The sequence below is a fragment of the Crocodylus siamensis genome, chromosome 12 (genome assembly GCF_052110815.1).
Source record: "Crocodylus siamensis isolate JL-2025a chromosome 12, ASM5211081v1, whole genome shotgun sequence".
NCBI classification, from domain to species: Eukaryota; Metazoa; Chordata; order Crocodylia; family Crocodylidae; genus Crocodylus; species Crocodylus siamensis.
In genome coordinates this window covers 22,004,873-22,029,132 of record NC_143406.1, presented here as the reverse complement: position 1 = coordinate 22,029,132, position 24,260 = coordinate 22,004,873, and the positions used below count along the sequence as shown (strand labels likewise).

General features: G+C 50.5%; 1 protein-coding gene across 1 annotated transcript in view; it reads left to right on the top strand.

Annotated features, from left to right (window-relative positions):
• Window positions 1–23,291, top strand: part of C12H16orf96 (chromosome 12 C16orf96 homolog) — a 31,721-nt gene extending 8,430 nt beyond the window's left edge. The window contains exons 2-15 of the mRNA XM_090024506.1: window positions 1,159–1,263; window positions 1,809–1,889; window positions 5,420–5,506; window positions 5,940–6,093; window positions 6,264–6,349; window positions 8,504–8,614; window positions 10,066–10,140; window positions 11,481–11,645; window positions 13,290–13,408; window positions 14,401–14,463; window positions 14,803–14,898; window positions 17,324–17,501; window positions 20,376–20,475; window positions 23,158–23,291. Of these exons, the coding sequence (XP_089880632.1) occupies window positions 1,159–1,263; window positions 1,809–1,889; window positions 5,420–5,506; window positions 5,940–6,093; window positions 6,264–6,349; window positions 8,504–8,614; window positions 10,066–10,140; window positions 11,481–11,645; window positions 13,290–13,408; window positions 14,401–14,463; window positions 14,803–14,898; window positions 17,324–17,501; window positions 20,376–20,475; window positions 23,158–23,291 (1,554 nt within the window). The remainder of the gene's footprint in view (window positions 1–1,158; window positions 1,264–1,808; window positions 1,890–5,419; window positions 5,507–5,939; window positions 6,094–6,263; window positions 6,350–8,503; window positions 8,615–10,065; window positions 10,141–11,480; window positions 11,646–13,289; window positions 13,409–14,400; window positions 14,464–14,802; window positions 14,899–17,323; window positions 17,502–20,375; window positions 20,476–23,157) is intronic.
• The last annotated feature ends 969 nt before the right edge of the window (window positions 23,292–24,260 follow it).

Below are 24,260 nucleotides of genomic sequence, written 5' to 3'. Positions count from 1 at the left end.
AGTGGGCATGGAGGTGGAAACTGTTTATATACAGGTCCAGGGGTTGTGATCCTCAGATGGAGTCCAGGAGGTGTCCTTTCTCTTGTGATATGTAGGGGTCAGGTCCATGGTGGTTTGATCATTGTGTAGCTCTGTTACAGAAATACTCCCTTAGCCAGTGTCCTGTCCTGATCCTCCTACCTCACACCCTACATCTTTCCTGCAGTGGCTCTGGCTCCAGCTCCAGAAGTGAGGAAAGCAGAGCAGCAGTGGTAGCACATAGGGTTAGGAGCAGTGGTCAGAGGCTCACTGCTGCAAGGGAGATGTCACCTTCTTTTCTTGCTGCCAAAAATTGGTGTTCAGCTGTCTGCCTGACACATGTATCAGCAGCAAAAAACGAGGTGAAATTTTCCCTACATCCTTTGCATAAGCAAACTTCTAGCCACGCTCCTTCACTGTGCACTGCCACTGGCTAGGGCACAGTATGGGCACTTACACCTCTGACTCAAGAGTAAATGTGTCGTGTCTGTTCCTTAGTGTGCATGTGTCCTTCCAGAGTTCTGCAAAGCCTTTCAACTGCAACTTGCTGGACATACTAGGAGTCATGGGAACCATGCTTCATGGGTCACATGCAGTCTCTACACACTTGGCACAGCAGAACTGCTGACTGGCCTGGAGACCTGGACCGGTGCCACATGGATAGGTGGTGCACACAGCAGCCGATCAGGATGCTGGCTGCTCCTGAACAGGGGCAGAGTTCAGTAGCTGGCGCTTACTGCAAGTGTGGCTGCTGCAGTATGTGGCCCAGGCTGGGCGGCCTGCTCAGAGTCCCTGACAGCACTGGGCCCAGGCTAGTCTGCCCAATAAGCATTCCTGACAAAATGTCAGGCTTGGCTTCCTGCCAGGTGGACTTCTCTTGATTTCTCTCCAGTCTCCCTGTTCACTGGGGCAATAGAGCACCTAGGGCGGGGCAACCAGGGAAGCCACCCCCGCCTCTGACTTAGAGCAGTGGAAAAAACTGCTGCTGCCACAGCCACACAGTTGTACCGGGAGTGAAGTCACAGCTCCCCTATGCACCTAATGCCTAGTTACACCTCATTACACCCAGATGCCTTGTTACACCTAATGCATTGTGACCTGGTTCCAGCTCATGTTCTTTTGCCCTGTTCACCTCCTCAGGCTATGAATACTCTGCAAGACCTGCTCACCAACATCTACTCGCTGAAAACCACTGTTGACGCCTTCCAGAATGAGCTGAGACTCTTGAAGGACAAGTTCCACAAAGTGTGTAGCCTGCCTGTGCCAGGGGAAAGCTGTCCTGGTGAAGGCATCACAGAAGGACAGCTTATTCTCCACCCCCATTGTGCACTTCCTGGGTGACCCAGCAGGTCTCCATATGGTCCCACATGGCACTCAGCTTCCTCAAGCAGAGAAAAATAGAGCATAGATGGGTGGGAGTGATGTCACAGCAAGGACAAGACAGGTCTTCATGGGCTTCCAAGGGCTCCTGCTGGGCCTCAAAGGATTCTTTCCCCCAACATCAGGGCAACTGAACCTCTCCCTCATCTCCCTATTAATATGATGTGTAGGAGGCTGGAGATTCTGGTTCCTCTCAGTCCCTAGGCAATCTGTTTACACCCCACAGTGCTGCAGTGCATGCTATGTGCAAGGACTGAGTTGAGTCCAAGGCCACGGAGACAAGCACTTTAAATTGTGCAGTTTGGAGTGATGCTTCCCAGCATAGGCTAGAGAGTGGGCTAGATGGAAGCCACCAGCAGCTCAAGCACTCTGCATGCCAGCAATTCACTCCAATGTCATTTGTTCAACAGGACAGCATGGGTGAAATAGGTGAGCAGCTTGCACTACTGAATCAGCACAGCCAGCTTATCCAGACCATCCTGGACAAATTGGTGAGTGGGGGCATGACCAGGGGAAGAGAAACTGCTAGCAAAAGGGCAAAAGCATGTGTGGTAGTAGTCAGGAGGAGTCAGATAGGGATTGCTTAGCCCAGCCCCTATTGTACAGCATTTCAAGAGCCCTATTTATGCAGTAAGTTTAGCGCCACAGTCACTGGTAACTGGTCACAATCACTGAGGGTTCTGCACACAGCCTACACTGGAAACACGTGTCCCAAGGCCTAGGAAAATCCTGATACACACCTGGCCAGATCATCCTGTTGTGCTGGCTCCGTTGACTTCAGTGGGGCAAAGCTGATCGACTCCAGCATGGGCATCTGGTGCCTCCTGAGTCATGTGGGACACTTGCCCCCCCGCCAGTGGCCAGTCATCAACTGTGGGGGTGGTCCTGTGTGTCTGATCACACCAACTGGGGGGTAGGGGGGTATCCCCCCCCAGCCAATCCCACCAACCCACAAGTGGCAGTGGCATGCCGCTGACATTTCCAGGCACTCAACTGATACTTCTGGGAGAGTCCCCACTCCCTGGCTGGTACTCTCAGGGGGGGCACCAGTGCTCTCACCTGCTTTCTCTGCCCGGGAATGCTGCCTGACAGGGGGTGCACCAGTACTCTCAGGGGGTGCATGTGCAGCCCTGTGCACCCTCCACATGTCGCCACTGCACCCCAACTGAGGATCTCTGCTGACAAGTTAATTAAAAAAAAAGCCACCTCCCCCGCAGAGTAAGTAACAAGAAGAGAAGCTGTGGTTGTAAGTGATGCTATCTGGAAAATAAGAGTTCAACCTGGTTTACAAAGGCAAGAGACATGTCTGGTCAGTTAGGCACAGTCAATTCAGATACCTTCACACCCAGATGTGGGGATGTCTTCCTCTCTGCACATGAGCAGCCATATTACCTGTGCACTTGCTGGCCTAGAATCATAAGAAGTTAGGGTTGGAAAGGATTTCTGAAGGTCATCTAGTCCAACTGCTTGCTCAAATTAGGACTATCCTGAACTGGATCATCTCAGCCAAAGCTTTGCTTAGCTGGGCCTTGAAAATCTCTAAGGATGGAGCTTCCATCATCTCTCTGGGTAACCTGTTCCAGTGTTTTATTACCCTCCTAGTGAGAAAATTTTTCCTAATATTTAACCTAAACTTTCCTCGCTGCAACATGAGACTATTGTTCCTTGTTCTGTCATTAGCCACCAGTAAAAATAGTCTAGATCCATCCTCTTTCAAGCCCCCCTTCAGTTGAAGGCTGTTAATAAGTCCCCTCTCAGTCTCCTCTTCTCTAGACTAAATAAGATCAGTTCCCTCAAGCTTTCCTCATAAGTCATGTCCCCCAGCCCCCTCACCATTTTTGTAGCCCTCCACTGGACCCTCTCCAATGTATCCACATCCTTTCTGTAGTGGGGGGCCCAAAATTGAACACAGTACTCCAGATGTGGCCTCACCAGTGCTGAACAGAGGAGAATAATAACTTTCCCTGACTAACTGGCAACACACCTACCAATGCAGCCCAATATCCCATTAGCCTTCTTGGTAACAAGGGCACACTGCTAACTCATATTCAGCTTATTGTCCACTGTGAGCCCAGGTCCTTTTCTGCAGAGCTGCTGCCCAGCCAGTTAGCCCCCAGCCCATACTGGTGCATGGGATTATTCCATCTTAAGTGCAGGAGTTAGCACTTGTCTTTGTTGAACCTCATGAAATTCCTTTTGGCTCAATCCTCCAATTTGTCTAGGTTACTGAATCCTAGCCCTACCCTCCAGCCTATCTAGTACTCCCCCCAGCTTGGTGTCATCTGCAGACTTGCTGAGGGTGTACTCTATGTCATCTTCCAGGTCTTTGATGAAGACATTGAACAAACTGGCCAGCAAACATGCCAAGCAGCTGGTAGCTGAAGAATACATAACAGACACAGCACTCATCTCCCACACTTCACCCCAGGGGACTCCTTAGGAAGCTAGATCCCAGACCTAAACAGGGAGCAGGATTCCTACTGGGATCAAGACTGTTTCTCTCTGGGTAGCTCCTCCATAGGAGTCCTGCTTTGGTGGGTGGTGGGGAAGCGGGCAGGATGGGAGCATTAAAAATGTCTCTGGTCAGTTCCAAGCCCACTGAGCTATGGGACCCCCAGGAGTCTTGTAGCAGCCTTGCTCCAGTACAGACTGGGCATCCTGAGTGGGCACTGAGGACAACAGTGGGCACAGCAGGCTGCCAGCCTTACCTTTAGCATGTTTTTTTAAAATAATATGTACAGCACTGTGCTTAAAGTCCCAGTGATAAGTGAACTGTGGAGGGCACAGCTGGCATAGTGCCTGGAAATCTGTGCCCAGAGGTTGGACTTAAGATACAAGTACAGGGGGCACTGCAGTATAGATGCTGCACCTCAGCCTGCACTAGGATGTCACGTCCTCTGTATGTTGCCCTGAGACAATCATCTCCACACACACACACACACCACAAAAGAGTCTCTGCAGTTCCCAGCCCTCACTGCTCTCTCTTGCATGCCACCCTTCCAGTCTTGGCCCTGAGTAAGGACAAGCATTCTGGCCTTTCCCTACTGCCAGGTACCTAAATTACTAATTCTTAACCAGAGTGCCATATCACCCTGGGGTCCACTGAGATCCTTTCAGGGGTGCCAAAAATGTTATTATTGTTAAGGGTACAAACATGATTCACAAGATAAACCCAGAGATTTCAAATAAAAATCCAGGTTTAAAAACATTGTGACCTGCTGTGGTCTTTCTGCATTCTTTGCTACAGAAGACTTTCTCTATTATTTTTCTGAAGTCAAAAAACAAATAAAAACTTTGGCATTTTCTGAGGGCTGTCTTGAATCTAAGAAGGGGTGCCTTGGGTGTGTCTACACAAGACACTATGTCTCTATAGTGATGAGTTATGGCAATGTAGCTCATTGCTATGACAACATAGCATTGGCTATTATGAACCGTGACTGATGTTACTGCTCAGTACCATCAGAAAAAAAACATTAGGTGCTGGGACTGTGCAGTAGCAGTGGTTATTGCACAATCATTTAGTACTTGCTAAGCAAGTATTTAATGATTGTGCAGTAACAACTGCTCAGTCTGACACACATGTAGATGCACCTCTTGAGTCCAAAAAAGGTTGAAAACTACTGGTTTAAATGCTCTACTGTCATGTAGTTTGCAAAACCTTGGGCTAGCTCTGTCTTCAAAGCTCTTGAACCTGAAAATGAGGATGACAATCTCCTAGAAGCAGGTCCTGCCTCAGATGTAGGGCACAAAACAAGATAACCCCTTGAAGTCCCTTCCTCCCTATACTGTGGTGGTCACTCAGGTTGGCTGCAGCCTGGGATGGTTGATCCCTGTTAGACAGGTGTTACTGCAGACTTGTAGCACTGGTTTGGGTCTGACTTGGCAAGGCTTGTGGTAGTTCTTTGTTCTCTGTCCTAGATTACAGCTCTCCCACTCCAGTGTAAGTGCAGTGTTCCTTTCCAAAAAGAAGATGAAGTCCTCCTCTGATGTAGAGCTGCTTTTTTTCTTCTTCTATTTGCAGGGTGACTTGCAGGAAGAGCTGAGCTCTTTCCCCAAGCAGGCAGACCTGGTACAATGGAGCTGTCTCTTCAGGTCTCTTGCTGACAAGGTTGGCACAAGTTCTTATACATATGGGGGACCTTTGCTAGAACAGAAAAAAGGAAGTACAGAGGCAATAAGAATGTGTCCCATTGTGTGTCTACTATGGCTCTTTGAAGGGGGAATCCAGCTTTGCTGTGGGAGCCCACAGGATGTGGTAAGGGCTTTTATTCTGACTCACGCAATGACACAGATCATGTAGGGCTCTGATTCTGGACATCAGGGGGGTTGTGCTTTTCTCTGAGGGAGAGAAGGCTATCATAGAGCTGATATCTTAGGAACAAGTCAACCTCAACAGAAAGCTTAGGCTCCTGATTAGATGTAGAGAAAACTGGGATTCTGTATCTGTGACCCAGCTGCCCTGGCCCATCCATCTCTCACCCGCTTGGCTGAGCTCTCTGCAGGGGCAGCTGCTATAAAGCCTCTGGGGTGTTCTGTTTCAGAGCCTCTCTGAACAAGGGCACAGCCTGGAGTCCAAACAGGAAATGGCCAGGGAGGCCCTAAGCAAGCTCAGCCAGCTGCCAGAGCAGCACAAGGCCTTGGAGACTCGTGTCAGCAAGCTGGAGAGCCAACTCCAAGAGCAAGCAGATCATATAGGTGAGGCCCTGCTGCCCCTCCTGTCTCCCATCCCCAGCCTGACCTCCAGGGGTCCCTGTGTGTATTGGGAACAAGGGCAGAGCCTTGGCTTTGAGGCTAGAGTAACTGTGGGAGAAGTCCTTAAAACTGTCAATGCAGATGAAGCTCTGTCATCTCTCATTTGTTTTTAGCCAACATGGGGATCTCAGCTGACTTAGCTGCTGAACTGAAAAGAATGCAAGATGAATTAAGCAGGCTTCAGAATGAAGAAGAGAAGGTGATTTTCTGGGCTGAAAGTATTGGTTGTGAGATGGTGTTTTAGTACAATACATAACTTATTTCTACCATAGTCTCTAGGGATGGCTGCATTGGGAGAGTGGGAAGGCTTTGGATGCACCTTGTCACAGATGCGGTCAAATTCCTCAGATGGACACTTGTCATATTGGCCCCAGTCCTCCAGATTCATGTACTCTAAGCTTCCCTGGCCCTCAGTAGGCCTTTTTTGGCCTCTCTTGCAGGTTTCCTGGGCACAAGCTCTTTGTATTTTACCCATAAAGCAGAAATGGAGCCTTGCAGCCTATCTGTCTTAGGTGCCCTAGATCATCACTGACCCTCAAGATCCCTCAGTAACTTAAACTTGCCCTTTCCCAACCACGTGGGCACTCTGGGATAGAAAGCGGCTGGGATGTGGCATGTGACACACACAGACTTTGCACAGAATTCTAAAGCAACATTGTTCTTTACTTAAGCACCAGTGAGTTCTCATATTTAGAAAACAACAAACTTCCTGGACTCAGTGCCACACAATCCCCGCCATCTTGATGTGAGGAGTTCTTTAGGGTCCTCACTATTCAGGTAGGCAGGGATTCTCTCTGCTTCATCAGTCTCCTGCAGCACCTTAAAAAATGATTCACAGCAGCCCCAGCCATTTTATAATCTTCCAATACCCATCACATGACCTTCAGTCCCAACAAGTAACCACAGACCTGCTACTAAGTGACCTCACGTACTAGGCAACCCTAATAAATTGATTCTCCTAGGCTTTAACCAACTTCCTCAGCATACCTAATGCTTATTGAAGCACAGTCTGTGAAGTGAAATATTTTCCTTTGCCCTTAGTCTAGAGTGGATACATGCTAGGCATGTTGCTTGGATGGAACTTCATTTTGTTTTGCTCATCTAAGTAGCAGGTTTTTAATTACATAGCATTTATATGCAGGTAAGCATTTTATTCCTGGACAAACAGATAATTATTTGCATGCACAGACAGGGAAGGCTATACACTGGCCATGTACACTCACCTCTTATGGGCACATAGTGATATCTAAGGCCTAAGATCATAGTTGTCTCATGAATACCCAATATTAGATGGAGGAGGGGAGTCATTCCATCCTTTGTCCTCAGTAGCTGAGGGCTAGGCAGTCATCTGGGGAAGTTAGGAAGCCAACTTCTAGGCCAACCTGTCAGTGGAGGATTGAGCCCAGGCCATGCCTCTCTAATTTCCTCGCACAGCACTCTAACCACTATTCTAACCCCTATGGGCCAAGTACCATAGAAGCTGGTCCCATGGGCAGCCATGAGAAGGAAATATGTGGGAACAGGAAGAAGAGAGTAAGCCAGAGAGTGCATAGCTAACTTAGGTGGTTGCTGGCCTGCTAGGGAGCCTTATGCCCATTGAAGCAGAAACTTCATCCTTTTCTGCCTTCATCCTTCTCTCCATTTTTTCCCTCATGACTTTATTAAATGCAAAGGACAGAGGCTCAGGTGTAAAAATAACACTGGAGTGGGATCTGGAAAACCCCCCTTTGGGTGAGGAAGGCCTAGAGCCTGAGTCTCCAGGTTCCCAGGCAACTATATTAACTACTAAGCTCCCTAAAACATGGGTGGACATTTGTTTTCCTTCACACTGTTGCTGTTGTGCACTCAGGTACATGCGTATGTAGTCATCTACATGTGCAGGGTTAAGCACAGGAAAAGAATGGCTAGCTGTGTATAAGTGCCACAAATACCATTGTAGATGGCTACAAAATTGCTACTTTGACAACCAAACAAAAGAGAATTCCAGTCCTTGTCAGCACAAGTGACATTGCCAGAGAAGTATTCTAAAATGAAGCAATTGTTGAATTAACAGCTTTATAATATTAACCAGAAGTTACAAGCTGCATGTAGGCAGGTTCCCTAAAGCCTCACGTATCCACCTCTTTGAAATCTAACCCACTGGTTATCAAGGTGGTCACCTCCATCAAGTCATGCTTCACATTTCAGGGTTGAACCATAGGAAGATGTCCCTGTCTGGGGAATCCTTGCTGTTAGGGAGGTCTGAGGCAGGATATTGGAATGGAAACTGTTTGGCAGCTCTAATGGGCACAAGGAAGTGGTAGCTATGCTGGGTGTCTAAGGTGCTGATGGTGTCATGCCTTGCTTTCCCCAGAGGCTGGACTTCCGAAAGAACACACTCGCCCAGATGCAGAAGTTGAAGGAGCAATGTGAGAAGCTACAGAAAGTCACTGAGAGGCTCCTGAGCAACACAGGAGACATCCAGGTAATCCTTCAGACATACATACACTTGGGCTCTGGAAGCCAGCAGAGTGTAGGCAGGGCAGATAGAAACATCTCAGAATTATGAAGACCTGTTTGCAGGTCCAAGTGCAGCATGCAAAGCCTTGGGATCTCCAAGTGCCCAGCTGAGAGCTTTGCTGTGTTTGGCAGGGGTGGAGGGAGGGTGCTGTAGCCCAGGAGCATCCAGTGCGTGGTAGACCACACCACCTGCTTGGCTGTTTTGCTTGAGGCAAGATAATGAACTGCAGCCCACTGGGGAAGCTTGCATCTCCTTGGTCATGCAAGGACTGCAGTGATTGAGAAAACAAGGAGAGACTTCCTGTGCTCTTCTCACCTAAGTTAACCTCAACATTCTGTGAACATGTCAGAAAGATTCTGGATCCCTGAGGTTTTCCCTTCTTAGACTGCCTGCTTGCTGATTTGGGACATTACAGATACTTGGGGAGAGGGGCTGTGTTAAACAGGTTGGATGCAGCTTTTCTTTGGCTTCCTTCATGAATACATGAGAAGCCACATATACTGCCAACACCAGGCAGGAAAGAAGAGCTTCCCAGATTTCCCAGCATGCACTTGCTCTAAGCCCACAAGAGGCCAAGAAGCCGTGGCAGAGACAGCATAGTAGGGGAATGTGGTAAAAGACAGCATGGTAGGAGAGGCAGCCCAAACATGACTGGCATGTGGCCACATTGTGAAAAGGGCTGCAGCATGGACATGGCTCAGACCATGCCTGTTATCACTGGGCCAAAGGAAAATGTCACAGATGTGTGCATGTAGTGCAGGCACAGCCTAGGCACCCAGGAAAATGGAAATATTCCATGGCCAGTCAATGTTGCTTGTGGTCACAAGGCATAGGAGGGCTTGTGACCCTTCCCCACTCTACTCCCTCTGGGTCTGTTGACACCAAAGTTTTGGGTGGACTGTCCCAGCCTAGGATAGGCACAGATGGGCAGCTTCAGACTACAGGACAGAAAGAGAATGGTTCAAGATCTGAAACACCTGCCTTACAGTGAGAGGCACAAGGAGCTCAACATCTGTAGTTTCTCCAAAAGAATGTCAGCCATGCTCTTATCAGGATGCTCAAGAGGGAAATAGAAGTGAGCTCTTTATTCTAGTGGATGAAGGCAGTATGACATGCAATGGCTAGATGGTGAGAGGAGATACATTTGGACTGGAGAGATGATGTTGAGGCTTTGCATCAAGAGAGATTGGTGATACTCCTGAGGCCCATGGTGGGTTCCCCAGAACATGTAGCTGTTAAATTGAGACTGGACCTATTTTTCCAAATGATCTGGTCTCACTTAGTCCCCAAGGGTGCAGTGCAGGGACCATGAGATGAGGCCCTTTGAACTAGAGGACCACATCTGTCCTTCCTCGCCTGACAAGTGCTGAGTCTCTACACTGTTTGCCTGAAGAGTGTGTGTTGCCTGCTTGCAGAACCTGCAAGAGATGGTGGAGCAGCTGGACCTGAATAAAGCAGACAAAACCCTGCTTGAACAGGAGATGAATGTGGTGAGTTGAGGCAACCAGTGGCACCAGCTTCAGGGACAAAAGGCCTATCCCCACCTCCCCAGAAATGCGCCTTGCAGTGCTGAGTCCAGTTCTTAATGCTCTGAGGACAGCACTGGCACAGAATATAGTTATCCTGATGGACTGGCCAGGAGCACCATCCTCCTGCATGGGAGTCTGCTCCTTAGGACACTGTCCCATTACATGAAGACAGACCCTGGATCTCAGGAGAAATAGCATCTAGAGTAAATCCTGGTAGCTTTAAGCCTGGCACCCAGACTTCTCTGACTAGTGTATGGAGATGCCTGCATGTTCTGTAAGAATCCAGTTGGCTCCCATCACTGCCTTCCTTAGGTGCTTGCAGGGCAAGGGGAGCACTGCTGGGTCTGATGTCAGGAAGGAGCAGTGTGTTCTGTATGTGAGGGGCCCTTCTCCATAATTCTCTTTTTCTCCTGTTAAAAACAATTGAAGGCCCCATGGCTGCAACTGGATGCTGGCCAATTGGTACAGTGTGTGTGTGTGTGTTGGAATGCGGGGGGCAGCAAATGCTGTTTCTCTTGCAGTTGTGCTTAGTGGCCTCAGTCAGTCACCAGGGCCCACAATGGTGGGCACTAGGGTGCCCAAGTACCTAGCTCCACTGGGAACTGGTTACCTGCCCTTTGGAATTGGAGGCCCAAGGACTTTGAGTGCCAGAGCCTAAATCCTTTCTGTTTCTTGCACAAGCCCTGATGAAGTGCTAGAACTCTGCCCTTCTCTCTCACCTTCCAGATCCTGTGTGCAACCCAGGGAAGAGCCAGGTTTTTCCACTACAGCCCACCTCTCTGAACAGTTCCATCCTCCCTCATGGTGGATGAGAGTTCTCAGCAGTGTGCTGGGGCCATAGCCCCTTCCAGAACTGGGTTCTTTATTTCTCCCAGTGTGGGAGGGGGGATCCTGTTGCTGTCACCCAGTCCAGGCTGCCCAGGTCTCAAGTCCTGCCTTCTCCCACTGTTCTTAGGCCCCAACAACTGATCAACTCCAACTGGCATTAAATTGCACCAGATTTCCCCAGAAGCTGCTCCCTCTCCCCCTTCCTGCCCAACACTGTTACAGCATGGGTAACCACACACAGGTTGCCTGTGCTGCCCTGAGTCAGTTGCATGCCTGCAGCCTGCTCCTAGCTCTGGAGCACCTGCTCCATTCACAGCCCTCCACCCCTGTGGGGAGGAGCCCTGGAGATCCCTTCTGGAGGATGCAGCCATGAGATAGGGGCAGCAGGACTCCAACCCTGTGCAGACCTGAGCCCTGGACCTGCCAGCCTCTGAGCTGGGGAGGAGTCGTCTGAGTATGTGAATCTCTGTTAGAAAGCAGACAAGAGCGAGCTGGAGACCAAGGTGGACCATGACAAACTGCAAAGTGCCACCACTCAGCTGAATGAGATGATGCAGGACCTGCTGCATAAGATGTCCCTGCAGGACAAGGAGTGGCAGAAGGTTCTGGAGAATCTGTTCATCAACATGGACTCCAAGGTAGCAGGTTTCACCAGGGCAGGGGGAGAACAGCCGTGGGGGTGGGAGGCAGTGGGCGGGGTATCACCTCACCCTAACGCAGAGTAAGCGGCCTGAGATTCCAGGAGCTGTAAAACACCCTTAGCTTTGTCTTTGTTTCACACCTCCTCTAGCTTTGCTGGACTAACCTGGTGTCCAAATAGTGTGAGACCAGGATCATGTTCCCTTTCATCTCCTCACCCTCTGCAGTTAGTAACAGATATTATGAGCAGCCTCCCTTGCAGAGGCCCTGGGGACTGAGGGACTGCACAGACCAGGCTCTGCTTACTTACATGATGAAAATGCAGCTCTGTTCCCACTGCATGGGAGTACAATGGGAGCTCATATCCATCCTCAGGGATAACAGTATCTCTGGTGTCCCAGTCCAGGCAGGCAGTGAATAAGCACCCTTTGCTTGAAACCCATATGGATATAGCACCGGGGATCCCTTCAAAGGGTGAGCAAAGGACGTGGAGCCAAGACTGCTCTCTGCTCATTGCTATGTTCAGTAGTGAGCTTACTGTCATGCCAGTAGCAGGAAGGGAAAGGTGGGCACTGATTTTTTCTCCTTTTTCTCCCTTCTGGTCAGGAAAAGATATTATTTACCTTAACCCTGGGGCTTCTCTCCACTTCTGCAGTACTTCAGGGGGCAGCCTCAGTGCTGGGAGCAAGGTGGCCAAAGCAGCCCTGTTTGAACTGGGAGATCAGAGCCCCAGGGGCTTCCATACCTCCAGGGTTGTATCATGGAGGAAGGCTGGGGAGCCCAGCTGGCCTGCTTCCCTCAGGAAGAGCTCTATAGCATGTGCGTGTGAAGACTCCCTGCCCATTACCTATAGTGAGGGGGGAGCCTTCTCCCTGTATCTCTGCTTTAGTATTTGGGTTGGAAGTCACTGCTCGTTGTCTGGGCTTGCCCTCCGTCCCTCCCTGCTGTGGGGCAGCTACATCACATTCTACCTTTGAACATCTGGCTGGGAGCTGAAGTTATTCCTGGGCTAGGGATGGGGCTTCCCCAGAGTGTGCATATCGTATGGACACTTGTTTTTGACTCACACCCATGCTAGGTGATTGCTGATACCAGTTGTCTCTGGTGACCAGGGAAAAGGGGGCACCTGCAGCAGCAGTGGTCAAGATAGAGAGATAACAAGGCACCTATGCTCTGTGCCCTTTATGACAGCTACAGCTGGGCTGGCAGCAACAGTTGCTGTCATTCTTGGGCCTGCTCAAATGGGCATCTGGGGCTGGTATCCTTGCCATAATTGGTTACACTACTGAGCCAAGAAGAAGGTGACAGCTCTTGGGAAGTTAAAGGGTGTGCAGGGGCCAGTAGGGCAGGAAGCAGGGATGTGTCTGCAACAGGGAGAATCTGGCTAAGCAATCAGGAGATTCAGTTCTGGTATGAGAGCAGCCCAGGCCACCAGCAAAGAGGTAGGTTGTGTAGCTAACTTCTCTGCATATCTAGGGCTTGCATCAGGCTTTGTGGCGTGGAGTCACTCCTCCCATGTGAGGGAACTACTGGGGGAGGAGAAGCTTTGAAAGCCCTAGAAGAGTGAGCTGCAGCAGAATGATGCAGACACCTACTGCAAGCAGGTCCCTTCGGAGTCACCTGCTTCTCCTGGTTCTCTGCAGCTGGACCGTGTGGCACTGGACCCCCTGCAAAAGCAACTGGAGGAAGTGTGGAAGTTCATTAAGAAGTATCTGAGCGAGGGCCCACACTTTGATGCTGACAGCGCTGCTGGCTTTAAAAAGTGAGTGGGTGATGGCAGCCTCCTGTGGCAAGGAACAGAGTCTACCCCCTCACTGTGCTATGCCCATGCCTCAGGGAAGTCATGCTGCCCCAATGCACATGGGAGCATAGAGGCTGCACTCAGGTAGCTAAAAAGAAGCCAAGTACAGCTGTTTTCCTCATCATCCTCATGGAGATTCACTCACACTATCAGTTCCAGCAAGTAATGTTCTATCTGGTTAAGCTTGTAACATCACCAAGAAACACTGACTGCTTGGCACTACCTGTAGTCTTTTTTACCTTGCTGCCTTCAGTTACCCTTTCCATAAACAGGGCTATCTGTCCTAACAGGCACATCTGTGTGATAGTAGAGACACCTGTCCTTCATATACAAAGCTAGTGGCAAGTCTCTCTCCCTAGTGCTGAAATATCTTGCTTTCTCTTGGCCTTCTTTGAAGCTCAGGATTTAGCCTGGTACCTTGTGAGATTCTCTGTGAAGCTGTATCGACTGCTACGCAGCACAACCTTCCACTTCTGGACAAAGAGCTCTTGTCCAGGAGCTCCTTATGTTAAAAGCCAAGGGCTGATTAGACTAGACTCTTTGACTCCTATGACAAAATGCTCCACATCACCTTGAGTGTTGGGAAAGGTTGCCCCAGTGGGGTTTATACCTTCTTTTTTCCCTCTTAGTAAAGCCATAAGGCAAGAGTGACTGTCCAGATGTCCTGGGGCTGATCTACAGAGCTAGGCTCTAGGGAATTGGTGTGATCCCAACAGAAGGGTCCTGGCCTTGGTGTCAGGAGATCTGGATTCTGTCCTAACTCCATAATGGGTACTGCTACACCTGGGTGAGCTGTGCAGAGGCTGTCCTTCTGTGGGCATCCAGGACAGTGAAGGCTCTAAGTAGTAGTGTCATGCTAAGAAATACACTTTTAAGCTGCAGTTGATGCCACTGGCATATCTTTGAGCTCTGATCTTATATCTGAATAACACATATCATGGGATCTGTTCCAGGCAACTCTTTGAACGGGTGAAGTGCATTTCCTGTGACAGACCAGTGATGATGACAACTGGGCCGTGAGTACAGAGCAGTATTCCTAACCTTTTTAGATCCAACAGACCCTCCATAACTTTTGTGAACTGAGCGGCACCCCATTGCTAAAATCAATTGATTTATTATAGAGCGTTTGGGCAGGGGAGCAACCAGACAGGGATAAGTCAGGCTTGTGCTCATCTCCTCACACCTTGCTTATCTCTCACACCTTTCAAAGGAACTTACTGCACCCTCATGGTATGTGGTTGAGAGTTACTGATACTGAGCAAAACCCTGATTTTCAATAGTTCTGGTTGAATTACACTACTTGTCACTAGAGGGCACTATTTGACCTTTTGTTTTACACTGTTGCCCTCATACAGGCACCTGGTAACAGTCCGAAAGGCAAGGTTGTACTCCCGGACGCGCCCAGCCAGTGCCAACGGTTATGAGTACCTAGCACAGAAACAGCAAATGAGGTGAGCTACTGCCCAGGAAGCCACGGGGCCCTGAGCCATGATGAAACCAGAGAGGACTCCTTCTTCTTGCACCTGGGCCTTATGTGTGGTGTGTGAGACATGCCATGTACTTGGCTGTAGGGGAGATTGAACACCAGATTCTCCCTGGCCTCCTATGTACTGTCCTGCCCTCTAGTCAGTTTGCCTAGGGACAGACATTACACATAAACCAGTTTAAGTAATGAGAAACTGGTTTAAACTGGTAACAGAACAGCTGTTCAGTGCACATAAACCAGTTTGAAAATGGCTGAAACCAGTTTGAGATTTGGCTCAAACCAGTTTATGCAATGTCTATTTTTATGTTTATGACTCCTTGCTGGTTTAAGATAAATCAGAGCCCCCCAGCATGCTCTCTGGCTGGGCAGGGCAGGGCTCTCTGCTCCACAGCAGGGTTGGCCCTCTGCTGCCTTGCTACAGCTCAGCAGTCTCTTCAGGCATCTGCCTGGCTTCTGCTCCCTCCCCCTCCAATGTGCTAAGCAGGCAATTCCCCCCTCCCTCACAGACACCTCAACATTAGCTAGCAGACCACATGCTGGCTACAATCGTGCTGTGAGAGACAATGGAGGCAGACAGGCTTTTTGAAGCTATTCATCAGGTAGCTTAATGTCCTTCTTTGGAAAAGCTTTTTGCTCCCCCTGTCCCTGCTAAGCAGGAATTCCCCTTTCCCCTCTGCCTTGTGAGAAGGTATCTGTGTATTAGCTAGCCGACCACATTCTGGGTACTTGCTGAATCAACAAGCAGAATCAACAGGTAGCTGGTAATGTCCCCGTGTTTTCTTAGTGGGGCAATAAACACTGAGATAGGAGTGACAGTCTTATCAGCCCCACACCCCTGGCTTGCTTGCCTGTCAGTTTGCTGCAGGCAGTATACAGAAGCAGGGAGGGAAATTGAAAAGCTCTGTATCAGCAGCAGATGCACGCGCTGCACCCCCCCACCCCCCTTTGCCTCAGTGCTAGCTGGGGGTTGGTAACACTCCCACCCCTTGACCAGCCGGCTGGGAAAAGCCTGGGACTGCAGGTAGGCTGGGGGTTTACACCAATTCCTAATCAGAGCCTCCTGCTGGGACCTGGCCACAGTTCCTCAACTCAGCTCTGCAAGGGAAGGGAGAGCTGCTCTAGCACCCCCTGGCTTCCAGCCTGAGCCACTGCAGGCATGTGCCAGAATTTCCTCAGTCCAGAGGGATTGTCTCTATGTTTGGAAACCAGTTCAGTTTAGCCAGATTAAACTAACATGAAAAGGTTGAATCAATTCAGGCTCAGGCTTTTTGAATGTCTGTCCCTAGCCTATGAAAGAAGCCCCATGTCCAGGGAGAATGAAGCAGCCTGTTTCTTTCCCTGGAGATCTGCTAGTGCTAACATTCCCCCTCCACCATCTCACCAGTGCCAGGTGTGAGACACTGGTGTAGCTCAGCTCCTGGCTCAGCAGCATGTGCCTAATAAGGGAGGGGCCTGTGCTCTAGTTCTGCAAGTGATTCAAGTAGGAATGGAGCCTGGTTCCTAACCCCTGAATTTGAGCATCTCCAGGGGAGGTAATTTTCCTTCAAGATTCCTATAGCAAGTTACCCCTATGGAGTCCCAGCTGTCCTCACCGATGATAATGTGAGCCTACTCATGCTTTTGTTCACCTCCCATGCCAACCCCTAGCCATGCTCTTCTTGTTAGACCAGGGTTGGGCAAAATACAGCTCCAAGGTAGCAGGTTTCAGGGCATTCATCTCATCAGGACAGAAGCTCATCACCCCTTGAGAGCTGGTCCTTTCTGCAGGTCCTGTCTTCTGCTGGGGGTGATGCCCATCACTATGCAGCCAGGTGAAACAGTCACTAGTGCATAGCACCAGGTTCAGGGGGAGGATCTTCTGGTTTCTTGGGCATCATTTGCTTCTCTAGTATCCCTGAGCTCACTGAAGGGAACTCCATGTGCCTGTTCCCAGGAGTGGATGAAGAGGGGGTGCTTTGGTGTAGTTGTACCTCCTTTTAATTCCTCCTCCACTCTTGCTGTCTGGGGCCCAGTTCTGACAGAGCTGGGTTGCCCAGCCCCTCTTCCTCAGCCAGGCAGGCAAGCCAGAAACACCTGCAGAATCAGCTGAGGGTCAACTGGGAGCCCAGTTCCTGCCAGGCTGCCCAGCTCCTCTTCTCAAGCTGGGCAGGCAGCCAGCTGCACCTGCCATATCCTGCCAGCCTAGAAGCCAAGGACTTGATCCCAACTGCACCCCGTTTCTAAACTCCCAGATTAACCATTGCCAGGTCTCCAGATCCATGCAGATGGATCTGCCCAGCTCCTGACACTCCTAAAGGATATGATGGCTGATTTTTGGCTAGATAAAGGTGTGATTCCTGTGGTTAACAGTGCAATAAGGGGGCTAATGGGTCCACTCTGTCCTTCTCCAGGGAACAAGCTCTGGAGAAGAAGGACAGGAGTGAAACAACCAGCCATGAGCAGCAGTCCTCGCAGCACTGCTGGCAGTGCCAAGCTCATGCCACTTACCCTGCTGAGCAATATTCCAGTCCAAAGACTCTCACTACCATCTACCCCTATGGAGGCCCAGCTGTCCTCACCTATGATAATGTGAGCCTACTCATGCTTTTGTTCACCTCCCATGCCAACCCCTAGCCATGCTCTTCTTGTTAGACTAGGGATGGGCAAAATACAGCCCATGGACCAGATCCAGCCCACCAGGCCATTCTATCCAGCCCATGGGACCCCTTAAAAATTTAGAAAATTAATATGTATCTGCCCTAGGCTGCCTGTCAAAGATGGCAGGAGCCAGGGGCAGTAGAACCCAGGGGAAGCCATGGCAGGGCCCTGAACAGCAAGGCCTGCCCCCACCAGCCAGAAGCCCCTACCTAGCAGGGGGTTCTGGCCTGGGACCATGGGGCTGTTCATGTCTTCCTGCATGGGATCAGGAAATTCAGGTAAGAAGGTGTAGGGGGTAGGGAGGCAGGGGAGGACTGGGTGATTGCCCCAGTCCTCGAAGCTGGGCTGGCTGGCTCCTGCTGAATCTTGCAGTTGGGCCAGGCAGCCAGGAGTCACATAGTGCAGAGTAGCTGGTGGGCAGGAAAGTGAGGAAAGCAGTGGTGGGGGCAGGGGGAGTGGAAGTGAGTGGGCATGCAAGAGTGTGGGACTTGCACTGGTGTCCTGGGGCCAGCAGGAGCTAAGATGTGGCTGGCAGGGCTGTATGGAGCTAAGCTGGGATGCACCAGCAGGGAGAGCAGGGAGCTGTCCCAGTTCCATAGAGCCTTAGCCAGCTGGGACCCTGCTGTCTCACTCTGGGCCCTGCCAGTACTTGCTCATGGACACCGGTGCGGGCCCTGCGCTCCCGCCCGGCTATCACTGGCTCCCATGCACCGGCTTACCAGTCTCCCCTGTCCCAGCCCCACGGTACAGGTGGGGAACAGTGTGTACAGCCCCAAACCTGCGTGCCCCACGTTCACCTGTCCGGGTTGAGCAGCAGCGGCACAAAACAAACTGCTATTCAGTGTGGGGAAAAAGTGCCACCCCCCCACACCCCCTCCCCGTGGCCAGTGCTTCCTGGTGCAACTGCCCAGAGCCTATGTGGGGCTGCCTGTGTTTCCACTGCATCACCGCCACCTCTGGGCTGCTCCATGGGGCAGTGGTGGCAGCACAGAGCAAGCACAGGTAGCCCCGCATGGGCTCTGAGCAGCTGAACCAGGGAGTGCCAGCAGCAGGAGGGGGAGAGGGAGAGCCCGCTTTTCTCCTGAGTTGAGAAGCAGTTTGTACCACACTGCCACTCCTCAGCCTGGGCCCTACATCCAGCTGGGGCTGAGTGACAGTGGTAGCGACAGTAGCGGCTGGGCAAAAACTGCTGGTCGGTGTGGGGGGAAGCAGCCCCTCTCCCTTGCTACCGCTGGGCAGCTTTTGCTGTGGCCACTGGGAGCTGCGCAAGGCTATGGTGCGGATCCTTTGCTGCTGCTTGTGAGCTGCCCTATGGTTGCTCCACACAGCCACTGCTGCCATGCTGGGCAGCACAGAGGCAGCGATGAAGGAGATGCACTGTAGCCTAGCATGGCATGGACTCCGGGCAGACACAGCTAAAACTGCCTGGTGGTGGTTAGGGAGGTCACTTTCCTCCATGATGAGCAGCAGTTTCTGCCTAGGAGCATGGGGTCTGGGCCGGCAGGGGCTGTATGGAGCTGGGCTGCACTGCTCAAGGAGGCAGAGAAGGAGCCAGCTTGGGTGCATAGACCCCTGCTGGCCCAGACCCCGCACTCCTGCCACCCTGCTCTGGGCCCTGCCAGCACTGGCCCCAGTGCACCGGCATGGGCCCCGTGCTCCCACCCAGCTGTTGCTGCCCACTCGCTGCCCCTTCCCCCTGCCTGCCGCAGCCATTTCCCCACTGCCCCCCACCTGGTTCCTGGCTGTAACACCAGAATTGCAGGAGCAGTTGGGAAGTGGTGCTGGAACAGCGAGGGGTGGAGGGGATGCGGAAGTGGCAGGAGAAGGACAGCAGTGGCAAATGTGGAGATGCGGCAGTGAGCTTGAGCACGGAGCCTGCACCGGTGCTCCAGGACCAGGAGCAGGAGGAGCGTGGAGCCCGGGCTTGCAAGAGCACTGGCGGGGGTCTATCTGCCACAGGCGCAGGGGTGGGCTGTGGGCAAACCCTCCCACTCCACGCAAGCCACAATCCTCTCCAATCACCCTCCCAGTGCACACTCCCAGCCCCCCACAAAACCTATACCCACCTAAACCCCACACTCCCCCACACCTATCCACCCTGCCACAAATCCCACACACACACTGTCCCCCACACCCCACATACGCACAAACCTATACCCACACTCCCACACATACCCAAGAGTAAGACTTCATTTTAAGCTATTATACCATCACCTCTATGTACACTACACAAACACATGTAAATTAGGACAAAAATATTTTTAAATGAAATTAATGAATGTTGTAGTACATTTGATTTTTCCCCAAGCTCCAAGATGGCAAACCCCATTGCTGAAAGAAGTACTTTTGGAGGGCAAGGGGAGGGACCTATGGTGGCAAAGGTCAGGTGTTAGGTGGTGGGACTTATGGTCCCAAGATGGCAACCAGGTGGCAGGGTACCTATCAAGGGATGGGTCTACTCATGCGGCACTTGATGACTTGCCAAAACTCAGTAAGCGGCCCTCCACCCAAAATAATTGCCCGCCCTTGCCTTAGACCCTGCTAAGTGTGTGTCACTAGCATGTCAAACCAGGAGCCTCATAGGGACATGGGAACACCAAGAGAACCTTCCTAAGGGGGTTGACCTTGCAAGGCGATAGGAAGGGCAGTGGTTGCTGGCAAGTGGGTGAAGGCACATGGCAAAGGGAGGTGGGAGGAATTGGGAGACAGTAGAAGAAGTTAATGTCCAGGAGGGTCTCAAGGCTCTTGGTGTCCTGGACTAGGTCTCCATGCACGTCCTATAGTATTCTGTATTCTCCTCCATAGACTGAAGTTGATATTCTGGGCATCGATGGAGTTCTCTACAAGGGCAGGATGAGCTCACAAGCTGCAAAATGGGGCACCTCTCTAGACAAAGAATTTCCAGGTATGGTATGGAAAACAGCTCATCTGGGCACAGCAGGGGTAAGGTGTGCAGCCTACAGCCCAGCACAGCTCTGGCCTGCTTACCCAGTTTGGAGATGCAGCTTGTGGGGGCTGCACATCTCAGCATATGACATGCTAGCTTTAGACAAGCTGTTTAGCTATTTGGCTCAAAATGGCACATTGCATCTTGGGATTGGTAGACACCATGGACTGCACTACAGATGATAATATTAACAACACTACTATTACTCCCTAACACTTACATGGCACCAGCCATTGGTAAAGTGCACAGAACTTTACAAAGGTCATTGTCATGACCTCATTTTATGTGCCTTAGCAGGGTTTCAATGTGGTTCCCTCACTGGCCAGTTTGGGTGTGCCAGAGTGAAAGATGCCAGAGTGAAAGATGGCTGCCCTAGAGTAAAAGCATTTTCCTGTAGCTTGGCTTCATGAATATGGGCCTGTCTTAAGGGCCTGTGGGCCTGATTCCTTGCATCACTCAGATCTCCTGCAGGTGTCTCACCCCATTACCCCATCTCTTTCAATTCTTCACATGGAAGGAACAAAGACCCTTTGGCCACTCTCAAGACATGGGATGGAAAGGACATACTCTGCCACCAGTTATGGCAGCCACTATGTGTCACCCTATGCATGTGAGTCCCTACCACCCTTGTGCTCAGGCTGTCATTCAATGTTAGGGGAATTCTCTGCTCCATAATTGTGTAGTGGAATAAATAGCTGTCCTTGGCATGTGCCATGATAGCAGGTGGAGAGCAGGCTACAAAGACAGGCTGGTAAAATGGGGAGCAGTGAATCTGCTATGGTGAGACATCATTCTTGCACAGCATCATCTGGACAGCAGGGAGTGAGTGAGCACAAGCAGAGGGAGCAGGGCAGGGGCAAGTGCATGGAAAGGCATGAAGAGCTGTGACTGGGAGTTATTATGGAAAGCTGTAAACCAGGACAGCCCAGGGCTGGTGCAGCAAGGAGGATGGAGCTTGGGAAGTAGGGAGGTTCTAGAAGAAGGCTGAGGCAAATCTAGAAGAGGGCAAGATCTAGAAGAAGGCTGGGACAAATCAAGGAGGGTTTGGAAACTAAAGAGGCTTGCTCTGAGCTTCAGAGAATCACAGATGCTCAGAATAAGAGAGCACTGTTATGCCATCCACATCCCCTGCCAGAGCCCCCTAGGTTGCCTTTGGCCAGTGGTAGCCTAACATTAGTCCTGGCTTTACCCTAATGGGGCTGGAGCTGAGGATGAGTGTTAGTTACAATGACGTGCAAAGAACACAGTCTTGTGACTGCTACCCAGTGAGCACTCTGGGCACATTCAGAGCAAAAAGAAGTAGCAGAAATGCTGTATCTGGTTCATGGGAAACACTTATATTTCACCATTTCCTGAGAAATGAACATGCTGAGAAATGTTTGTTTAGAATGCTTCTGTCTCAGAAAATTTTCAAAATTATGGGGATTTTAAGTTTTCAGTTTATTTTTAATATTAATAGTTTGTTATGTTTACATTATTTTAGGAAATATTATTAGTAGCACATCATAGAATTAATTGGTTTTATTTTAAAAATCATTAAGTACAGCTGCTTCCCAGTGCTGGTGGAACCAACTTATTATTTCTAGATCGAAATGGGCGCATCTACATGTTCATTAATATGCCGTAGTTACAGTGCATTAAGTTTAGTACCTGTAATAATGGATACTAACTCAATGCACAGTAACCAATACTACTGAACAGTAACAGTAGTGCATGCCCTTTAAGTGACACTAATGCTCAGTAGATTAATTCTACTGTGCATTAGTGTATCAGCATGGCTTTCACCATGATGCACTAAAGTGCAGTAGAATTAGTCTACTGTATATCTTGTGTCTTGTGTAGATGCGCCCAATGTCTTCCATTTGTGTTGTAATGAGATATTTTGACACTGACAACTTACACAAAAACAGTTGGCACTCCTTGTGCTAATTGGAGGAACAGCTGTTTGTAGTACCTTTGCCTTAGCCTGGAATCATTTTGTAATCTATGAAAAACAGCTACTGCTCTAATTAGTACTAGTGCTTCCCTTCTTGTCTTGTTCAAAGGGCCCAACATCAAACTTCATGATCATAATACAAAATTGAGACACTTGGAGACGGTGGTGCTTGGTCAGTTCCAAAAGTAGCATCTGCCATTCATTTTTTAAAAATAATTTTTAAATACCCTGAACAATGTAAAACAATGCTGATGATCTTGTTCCAGCCTGTTCTGAGTAAGTGCCTTTCCTAGCTCAGCTCCATCAAACCTCTCCTGTGCCCATCAGTGAAATCTGTGCTGTTTTGCCACTGACACAGACTCTGCTTATGTCAGAGTTACCCCACTGAGAGCAGGGAGCCAGGGCCTCCATGGCTAGCTTGCTGTAGCACTTTCATCACTGTGGGCTTTGAATCATTGTTTCACCTGCAGCCATAGTAAACTGAGAAGCCACAGCACCCTCCCCCACCCCAGTCCAGCCATGGACTGCTGTGAAGATAGTGTGAAGACAGGTTTCCTTTTCAAGCTACCCTATAAAGCTAATGTGAATGCAAAGCCCCACTCCTGTCTTCTGGCTTGTGGTTGTGACTTCCCCCTGACTACAGGCAGCTGGAATCTGGACTGAGTCAGATGGTTGAACGCTTTTCTCACTTCTGTGTGTTTCAGCATCTGTTGCCCGGACGAGGGCTGGATCTGTAGGCGGTAAACAGCAGCCTTCCCAGGAGACTACCCTGGATGTCCCCATTCAGCGAGCCACCCCATGGCCTCTGCCAGGAGACAGGGGCATGGCTGGCATGTGAGCCCCACAGGGCAGCAGCATCCACCAGCCCCACCCCTTTCCTTTCTACCCATTATTCCTGGGCAGCTTTAAGTGGCAGGAGCTCCAGGGCTGCTCTGCATGACCTCAGCAAATTGAGCAAGAGGGATTTATGACTGTGTAGAGCCCAGTGCTTGTAGGCAGGGAATTGCAGTCACCATCTCCACCATGAGCTGTTGGGTGAAAGGGCAAGGGCATGGGCAGGATGGAGCCATAGGGCTGCCCTGGAGCATGTGTAATTTCATAATAAACTAGGCGGTCCTCTTCCAGTGCCTAAGCCCTGCATTAACACAGAGACCTGGGGGCAGTCAGAGAAGATCCAACTGGCTGTCTTAGCAGAAGCCCCAGGTCATGAGAGCTCTTTGTGAGTACTGAAGGTGCATGTTAGGGAGGCTTGTGGGTTGCCTGGCTGGTGAACAATGATGATGGCAAGCAGGGCTATGCTTGCCATGCTGGGGGTCAGGGAGCTCCTCTAGGCTGTGGAAAGACTGAGGCTCTGGCACTGCCTTCTGGCTGTCCCAAGGACTGGCATGTCTCCATGCTGTCCACTCAGTAGAACCCAATACGTGCCTGATGCTCAGCTGCTTGTCCCTGCCCTGGCCCAGCAAACTGGCTCTTGGGACTTCAAAGCCACTGATTCTGGCTGCCTAGCTTGCTGGCAGATCCTCAGGGCTCAGCCATGTCCCCAGGAATATTCCTTCCTTCTCCTGCTGCCAGACCAGCAGGCCTTTGTGAGTCCCCACAGGGGTTGTAGAGCTGTAACCAACAGGACCCTGCACCCAGCAGCAGTTGTGGGATATAGAGACACATACCTACAGCTGAAGCTCGGCATTGGTGAGCAACTCCCTTGATCCTAGAATCCCTGAGGCCTCCAGTGAATATTAACAAGAGCCCACATACAGCAGCATGTGTGGGGCTGGAGCGGCTGGTCCCAGTTCTGTGCCTCCCCTAA